Source organism: Bombina bombina, chromosome 4, assembly GCF_027579735.1.
Source record: "Bombina bombina isolate aBomBom1 chromosome 4, aBomBom1.pri, whole genome shotgun sequence".
Classification (NCBI taxonomy): domain Eukaryota; kingdom Metazoa; phylum Chordata; class Amphibia; order Anura; family Bombinatoridae; genus Bombina; species Bombina bombina.
This window is the reverse complement of record NC_069502.1, coordinates 253216863-253226574: the sequence shown is the minus strand read 5'-3', so window position 1 is coordinate 253226574 and position 9712 is coordinate 253216863. Positions and strand designations below refer to the sequence as shown.

General features: G+C 37.5%; 1 protein-coding gene across 1 annotated transcript in view; it reads left to right on the top strand.

Moving 5' to 3' along the window:
* The first annotated feature begins 1065 nt into the window (after positions 1–1065).
* Positions 1066–9712, top strand: part of LOC128657263 (FERM, ARHGEF and pleckstrin domain-containing protein 2) — a 261529-nt gene continuing 252882 nt past the window's right edge. The window contains exons 1-3 of the mRNA XM_053711541.1: positions 1066–1093; positions 1368–1498; positions 1727–1807. Of these exons, the coding sequence (XP_053567516.1) occupies positions 1066–1093; positions 1368–1498; positions 1727–1807 (240 nt within the window). The remainder of the gene's footprint in view (positions 1094–1367; positions 1499–1726; positions 1808–9712) is intronic.

Sequence of the window (9712 nt, the reverse complement as noted above, 5' to 3'; positions counted from 1 at the left end):
ATGGAACTTGTGTTCCACTGATACAGATCATACACTGTTGCACTATACTTTGTGGTACTCGACAAACTGTAGTGTTATGAGATCTTTTCTGTTCTTCTATTATTGTCTTTGTACCCTCAATAGATCATTGTATAGCTCGTCTGTTCATCCCCTACAGAAAACCTGAACTACTAGTTTTTGTACTGGAGCAATCTGGGAAAGGATATGCAAGTGACCTACACAATGCCTCACGTTTTTGTTCCCCCAAATATTTGTTTCTTGCTTAAAGGAATGAAGGAGGATGCAGGAAAGCTCCGTAAGATGATTTATTTGAACTGCTGAGTTTGAGTATATCTACTGCATGCGTCGTCGTCTTACATTCTTTTCATTGATTGTCTCACTGTTCTGCTGTATTTGGGTTTGTTTGGTGATTTTATGATTATAATGTATGTTTGTGCTTTTGGTGTTGGCTATTGTTTTTATTTTGTCTGTCACTGTTTTTTGTTTCTTAACTTTTTCAGGCTTTTGTATGACTTTATGATTGCTTACTGTATATACGTTTCTATCTCAGCTTATGTCTGTTTCTTCTTCTGTGTTCAGAGAGAATCAGAACACAAATCACCCACGCACAACGAGCATACAGTACATATTGTCATACTCACACATTTACACATTAACAAAGTAACCATGTTGCTAATCCTTTTGTATCCACACTATCCTCTGCACTGTGTATTGTCTTAATAAACACAGTCTTTATAATTATTCGCAAAATGACCTATTTTTTTTAAAGTGGCGACGGCAGTGATATTGGGCTCTAGTGCAATAAAACTTTTTTGGGACCTCCTACATAATATTGATATAGTGAATCATTATAATAATAGTGAGAAACACTGATTCCTTTATAACACAGAAGAGAGATTAATAATTAACAAATATAAAGGCAAAATGTTGTCAGCTATGCACAAGGACAATCATAGATCAAATTAATGGTCCTGGGAGCCCCTTTATGACAGCTAAATTACTATGTGAAAACTGAGATCAAGACTTTGCCAACTGTAGGCCCAAATAAGACCTCAGATCAGATCCATGGCCCTGCAGCCCAGCTATACTGGCTGTATGCCCATATGAGACATCCGATCTAATGCATGGCCCTAAAGCTCCCATTATATCAGCTAGAAAAGTATGCAATGCCTCAGAAAAGACCTCAAAATGTACAGTGCTTCATTCATTATGTCAACACTTAATAGAGATGTTAGATATTTATTTTATATGGACCCTCAAATCTCACATTTACTGGATCTCTTACACAATTGAAATGTATGTTGCCAAACATCCTGTAAGGCAAAACCCTCCTTACACACTCATTATTACTATTTCAATCTCTCTAGGTTGTCACTTGTCACCTGTAACTCTAAGGTTGCCATCATCTAACACTCATACCAGCAGCTCACCACTGCTGAGTCCAGCTCTAAGTGATGCAGAAAGTTCCAGAACTGATGAAGAGGAATCGGAGCAAAAGGTAAACACAAGCTTAGGCTCATACCAAACACAGTACTATGGTGTCAAGTTAAAAGGTCTTCTACTCACTTCGATGAGGCTTAGGCTATAACCTTTATAAGAATAATTAATACATTGCAGTTGTGGGTCCAATAACTCTTAAAGGATTGCATTACACTACACACACAAGACTTGCAGATGAAAGTACTCAGCCACAACATAATGGTCTGTTTTGTCCTCTGCTTTATAGATGGATGAAGCTTACTACATAACCAAGGAGATACTGAGCACAGAGACAACTCACCTCAAGGATGTTGAAGTCATTACCGTAGTAAGTGTGCGATTCAAGAAACCTAACCGCATCATCGGACATGTCACCTATTTTGCAATTATACATTGTATAACACACTGGATCTGCTTGCAAAAACACAGACTTTCCATTAAAATGAGGATTGTAAAGTTGGGATCATTTTTCTCTATAAAACATGTGCTTCTCTTGTTGGCTGAAAAATGTATGTTGTTTTGAAAACTGTCATGAAATAAGTGTTTTTTTTTTTTTTTTTTTTTTTGTCAGAGTATGGTGGAATATCCAAACACAGCGGTATGATAATGCCAGGCATTTTAAGTGGCAACATTTAGGATCCCTATTCTTTATTGGTAAAATGTTACCTTTTCAAGGAAACTGGGGTTTAAAGCTTTATGTAAATATTTAGACTAACGTCCTTTTAAGGCTATACACCTGTAAGCACTGCTTTATTCTAAACACTGACTATAAAATTTCGGTAGATCTTTCACACTTAGAGACATGAAATGCAAAATTATTAAATCCCCCCATAAAATTATAATTTAACTTACAAAAACACCCCACAATTTACATTTGTTAATTAATTCCTGGCTTTCCATTTAATTTACTCTGAGAATCATGCTTTTTCTAGTTTGGGATGTCTCATATTAAGAAAATAGTGTCTGATACTACCAAAAGCTGTAGTGTGACTGTAGTTAGTATACATCTGCCTTCAAGTCACCGCAGTAAAATAAGATAGGATAAACATTCTCAGGATTTTGTTTTAAAATATTCAATCCCTGAACTGTTTTGTAATTTTTCTGATTCAATAATCGTTTTAATCACTTATAGAAGAGGTATTTCTTTCATACAGGTGGTGAGAGCCGCAATCCATTACTCATGGGAATTACCCTTCTCTACCACTAGGAGGATGCAAAGAGTCCTAAACCCCAAGAGCTCTATAAAACCCCTCACACATACCTAAGTCTTTACTTTGCCTCCTGGAGGTAGTTGAAGAATGAAGATGTGCCTTTGATTCTTCAGAGAAAAGGGGGTTTTAATCTATATTGAGGCCCGGTTTCCCTTTAGCGTACAGTGCTTGTCAGAGGACTGTATTTGCAGTATGGTTTATGATTGTTTCCCCAAATGGGAAATATTTAAACTCTCTATAATCGGTCGCAGGGACTTGTATTTTGCCTCTCTTCATGGATCTACAATATACTCCTATTTCCATGGCCTCTGTTGATGTTTCAGTACTGGTTTGGCTGTTTGTTGCTTTTGTTTTAATGGATGAGTGTCTATTAAATAGTGCTGTTGTAGTGCTTCCTGCCATGTTTTTGCAGCAGTGCTTTTCCTTAGCACACACACTGCCTAGGGGCTATTTGTAGGTACTCAGTCAGTTACAACATAGCCAGGGGACTCACTCTTTCTCCTATTAATATATTTGTCTGCCTATTTTGCAGTTTCCTGCATACTTTATACTGTTTTAAAACATTACAGACTTTACTGAATGGCTTTATTAACTCTCTGGCAGCTCTGTGGAGACTTATTACCTTTCTGTAATAGGTGTTTGGCCCTTAAAGATATCTGCTTGCATTTTTGTGCAGTTAACAGTTAAGTTGTGCACTCTCTCTAGTTTTGTACAGGGTGTGTTTTTATGGGTTTTTAATGCTTATGTTGCTCAGTACAGAAAATGTTGTTTTTTTTGCCATTTTCTTTTTTTGCCCTCACTCTGGCCTACTACAATATAGATAAGCATTGCAGTGTTATAGGTCTGTAATTCATCCAGTTGGATGCATCTAACCATGGATTTAGCTGCTAGAAAGGGGTGAGTACTCATGCAAAGGGCTGCCAGGGGGGGCATTTAGCATTTTCAGTCTACAGTCTGTTTTTTTTTTTTTAGTATATTTACACTAGGCTTAAAGAGTGTCAAATCATTTGTAGAGAGCTCACTACTTGTTTTTTAATTATCTGCATACTGTTTTACAATGTATTATGGAATAAAAACTGTCCCCACTGTTGTTTGTACTATACAAATTTGTTCCAGTACTAGGTTATTTCAACTTTGTCAAAGCTGTGTATCTCTATCTAATATTTTACATCCTATAAGGAATTTTGTTCTGTGTATAACACTCAGGGGACTTCAAATATTGTTTTCCCTGAATATAAATATAAATCAGATATCTCTATCTAATATTTTACATCCTATAAGTAATTTTGTTCTGTGTATAACACTCAGGGGACTTCAAATGTTGTTTTCCCTGAATATAAATCCAGTGCGTTTTTACGGGTTCTGAATAGCTCTGAAGGTAGCATACTGAACTAAGGACCATGAGACACAGGTTCAAATTCAGCACAGAAACTCTGCTCAGCAATCACACAAAAATAACCTGACGTGGTTATTATACTGTTAATGTGAGTTATGTCATATGGACATTAAGTCATTTATTTATCAATATTGTTAGGTGGCTATACCTAAAATTATGTAGCATAAGCACAAATCTAGGTATTTTCCTTATTCTGTTGTAGTATTTGTGCTGAATTTGCCCAAAGGTTCTGTGTTGCTGCAAAACTAACTGTGTGTAGGTTCTCTGATGATTGCCTTATGTCATTCTATATGTATTTATTACATTTATACCTACTGTATCTCAAATTATGAAGATTATATATAAGGATATATAATATACTGTTTATTTTTAAGTGATTAAGGAAATGCTTATTTACTATAGAGTTATAGCATTACATTGTTTTCACATACTGTATGGTTATGCAGATAGTTTTATATTTTGAAGTTCATTTTATGCATTTGCAATAATATTTCTTTCATGTAATTAGCAAGAGTCCATGAGCTAGTGACGTATGGGATATACATTCCTACCAGGAGGGGCAAAGTTTCCCAAACCTCAAAAATGCCTATAAATACACCCCTCACCACACCCACAATTCAGTTTTACAAACTTTGCCTCCTATGGAGGTGGTGAAGTAAGTTTGTGCTAGATTCTACGTTGATATGCGCTCCGCAGCAAGTTGGAGCCCGGTTTTCCTCTCAGCGTGCAGTGAATGTCAGAGGGATGTGAGGAGAGTATTGCCTATTTGAATGCAGTGATCTCCTTCTACGGGGTCTATTTCATAGGTTCTCTGTTATCGGTCGTAGAGATTCATCTCTTACCTCCCTTTTCAGATCGACGATATACTCTTATTTATATACCATTACCTCTGCTGATTTTCGTTTCAGTACTGGTTTGGCTTTCTACAAACATGTAGATGAGTGTCCTGGGGTAAGTAAATCTTATTTTCTGTGACACTCTAAGCTATGGTTGGGCACTTTATTTATAAAGTTCTAAATATATGTATTCAAACATTTATTTGCCTTGACTCAGAATGTTCAACATTCCTTATTTTCAGACAGTCAGTTTCATATTTGGGATAATGCATTTGAATCAATCATTTTTTCTTACCTTAAAAATTTGACTTTTTTTCCCTGTGGGCTGTTAGGCTCGCGGGGGCTGAAAATGCTTCATTTTATTGCGTCATTCTTGGCGCGGACTTTTTTGGCGCAAAAAAATCTTTTCTGTTTCCGGCGTCATACGTGTCGCTGGAAGTTGCGTCATTTTTTGACGTCCTTTTGCGCCAAAGATGTCGGCGTTCCGGATGTGGCGTCATTTTTGGCGCCAAAAAGCATTTAGGCGCCAAATAATGTGGGCGTATTATTTGGCGCCAAAAAATATGGGCGTCGCTTTTGTCTCCACATTATTTCAGTCTCATTTTTTCTTTGCTTCTGGTTACTAGAAGCTTGTTTATTGGCATTTTTTCCCATTCCTGAAACTGTCATTTAAGGAATTTGATCAATTTTGCTTTATATGTTGTTTTTTCTCTTACATATTGCAAGATGTCTCACGTTGCATCTGAGTCAGAAGATACTTCAGGAAAATCGCTGTCTAGTGCTGGAACTACCAAAGCTAAGTGTATCTGCTGTAAACTTTTGGTAGCTATTCCTCCGGCTGTTGTTTGTATTAATTGTCATGACAAACTTGTTAAAGCAGATAATATTTCCTTTAGTAATGTACCATTGCCTGTTGCAGTTCCCTCAACATCTAAGGTGCAGAATGTTCCTGATAACATAAGAAATTTTGTTTCTGAATCCATCAAGAAGGCTATGTCTGTTATTTCTCCTTCTAGTAAACATAAAAAATCTTTTAAAACTTCTCTCTCTACAGATGAATTTTTAAATGAACATCATCATTCTGATTCTGATGACTCTTCTGGTTCAGAGGATTCTGTCTCAGAGATTGATGCTGATAAATCTTCATATTTATTTAAAATGGAATTTATTCGTTCTTTACTTAAAGAAGTACTAATTGCTTTAGAAATAGAGGATTCTGGTCCTCTTGATACTAATTCTAAACGTTTAGATAAGGTATTTAAATCTCCTGTGGTTATTCCAGAAGTTTTTCCTGTTCCTAATGCTATTTCTGAAGTAATTTCCAGAGAATGGGATAAATTGGGTAATTCATTTACTCCTTCTAAACGTTTTAAGCAATTATATCCTGTGCCGTCTGACAGATTAGAATTTTGGGACAAAATCCCTAAAGTCGATGGGGCTATTTCTACCCTTGCTAAACGTACTACTATTCCTACGTCAGATGGTACTTCGTTTAAAGATCCTTTGGATAGGAAAATTAAATCCTTTCTAAGAAAAGCTTATCTGTGTTCAGGTAATCTTCTTAGACCTGCTATATCTTTGGCTGATGTTGCTGCAGCTTCAACTTTTTGGTTGGAGACTTTAGCGCAACAAGTAACAGATCATGATTCTCATAATATTATTATTCTTCTTCAGCATGCTAATAATTTTATCTGTGATGCCATTTTTGATATTATCAGAGTTGATGTCAGGTTTATGTCTCTAGCTATTTTAGCTAGAAGAGCTTTATGGCTTAAAACTTGGAATGCTGATATGGCTTCTAAATCAACTCTACTTTCCATTTCTTTCCAGGGTAACAAATTATTTGGTTCTCAGTTGGATTCCATTATCTCAACTGTTACTGGTGGGAAAGGAACTTTTTTACCACAGGATAAAAAATCTAAGGGTAAAAACAGGGCTAATAATCGTTTTCGTTCCTTTCGTTTCAACAAAGAACAAAAGCCTGATCCTTCATCCTCAGGAGCAGTTTCAGTTTGGAAACCATCTCCAATCTGGAATAAATCCAAGCCTTCTAGAAAGGCATAGCCTGCTTCTAAGTCCACATGAAGGTGCGGCCCTCATTCCAGCTCAGCTGGTAGGGGGCAGGTTACGTTTTTTCAAAGAAATTTGGATCAATTCTGTTCACAATCTTTGGATTCAGAACATTGTTTCAGAAGGGTACAGAATTGGTTTCAAGATGAGACCTCCTGCAAAGAGTTTTTTTCTTTCCCGCGTCCCAGTAAATCCAGTGAAAGCTCAAGCATTTCTGAATTGTGTTTCAGATCTAGAGTTGGCTGGAGTAATTATGTCAGTTCCAGTTCTGGAACAGGGGATGGGGTTTTATTCAAATCTCTTCATTGTACCAAAGAAGGAGAATTCCTTCAGACCAGTTCTGGATCTAAAAATATTGAATCGTTATGTAAGGATACCAACGTTCAAAATGGTAACTGTAAGGACTATCTTGCCTTTTGTTCAGCAAGGGCATTTTATGTCCATAATAGATTTACAGGATGCATATCTGCATATTCCAATTCATCCAGATCATTATCAGTTCCTGAGATTCTCTTTTCTGGACAAGCATTACCAGTTTGTGGCTCTGCCGTTTGGCCTAGCTACAGCTCCAAGAATTTTTACAAAGGTTCTCGGTGCCCTTCTGTCTGTAATCAGAGAACAGGGTATTGTGGTATTTCCTTATTTGGACGATATCTTGGTACTTGCTCAGTCTTTACATTTAGCAGATTCTCATACGAATCGACTTGTGTTGTTTCTTCAAGATCATGGTTGGAGGATCAATTCACCAAAAAGTTCATTGATTCCTCAGACAAGGGTAACCTTTCTGGGTTTCCAGATAGATTCAGTGTCCATGACTCTGTCTTTAACAGACAAGAGACGTCTAAAATTGATTTCAGCTTGTCGAAACCTTCAGTCACAATCATTCCCTTCGGTAGCCTTATGCATGGAAATTCTAGGTCTTATGACTGCTGCATCGGACGCGATCCCCTTTGCTCGTTTTCACATGCGACCTCTTCAGCTCTGTATGCTGAATCAATGGTGCAAGGATTACACAAAGATATCTCAATTAATATCTTTAAAACCGATTGTACGACACTCTCTAACATGGTGGACAGATCACCATTGTTTAATTCAGGGGGCTTCTTTTGTGCTTCTGACCTGGACTGTAATTTCAACAGATGCAAGTCTCACAGGTTGGGGAGCTGTGTGGGGATCTCTGACGACACAAGGAGTTTGGGAATCTCAGGAGGTGAGATTACCGATCAATATTTTGGAACTCCGTGCAATTTTCAGAGCTCTTCAGTCTTGGCCTCTTCTGAAGAGAGAATCGTTCATTTGTTTTCAGACAGACAATGTCACAACTGTGGCATACATCAATCATCAAGGAGGGACTCACAGTCCTCTGGCTATGAAAGAAGTATCTCTCGAATTCTGGTTTGGGCGGAATCCAGCTCCTGTCTAATCTCTGCGGTTCATATCCCAGGTATAGACAATTGGGAAGCGGATTATCTCAGTCGCCAAACGTTGCATCCGGGCGAATGGTCTCTTCACCCAGAGGTATTTCTTCAGATTGTTCAAATGTGGGAGCTTCCAGAAATAGATCTGATGGCGTCTCATCTAAACAAGAAACTTCCCAGGTATCTGTCCAGATCCCGGGATCCTCAGGCGGAAGCAGTGGATGCATTATCACTTCCTTGGAAGTATCATCCTGCTTATATCTTTCCGCCTCTAGTTCTTCTTCCAAGAGTAATCTCCAAGATTCTGAAGGAATGCTCGTTTGTTCTGCTGGTAGCTCCGGCATGGCCTCACAGGTTTTGGTATGCGGATCTTGTCCGGATGGCCTCTTGCCATCCGTGGACTCTTCCGCTACGACCAGACCTTCTGTCGCAAGGTCCTTTTTTCCATCAGGATCTCAAATCCTTAAATTTAAAGGTATGGAGATTGAACGCTTGATTCTTGGTCAAAGAGGTTTCTCTGACTCTGTGATTAATACTATGTTACAGGCTCGTAAATCTGTATCCAGAGAGATATATTATAGAGTCTGGAAGACTTATATTTCTTGGTGTCTTTCTCATCATTTTTCTTGGCATTCTTTTAGAATTCCGAGAATTTTACAGTTTCTTCAGGATGGTTTAGATAAAGGTTTATCCGCAAGTTCTTTGAAAGGACAAATCTCTGCTCTTTCTGTTCTTTTTCACAGAAAGATTGCTAATCTTCCTGATATTCATTGTTTTGTATAAGCTTTGGTTCGTATAAAACCTGTCATTAAGTCAATTTCTCCTCCTTGGAGTTTGAATTTGGTTCTGGGGGCTCTTCAAGCTCCTCCGTTTGAACCTATTCATTCATTGGACATTAAATTACTTTCTTGGAAAGTTTTGTTCCTTTTGGCAATCTCTTCTGCCAGAAGAGTTTCTGAATTATCTGCTCTTTCTTGTGAGTCTCCTTTTCTGATTTTTCATCAGGATAAGGCAGTGTTGCGAACTTCTTTTGAATTTTTACCTAAAGTTGTGAATTCTAACAACATTAGTAGAGAAATTGTGGTTCCTTCATTATGTCCTAATCCTAAGAATTCTAAGGAGAAATCATTGCATTCTTTGGATGTTGTTAGAGCTTTGAAATATTATGTTGAAGCTACTAAGTCTTTCCGAAAGACTTCTAGTTTATTTGTTATCTTTTCTGGTTCTAGAAAAGGCCAGAAAGCTTCTGCCATTTCTTTGGCATCTTGGTTGAAATCTTTAATTCATCTTGCCTATGTTGAG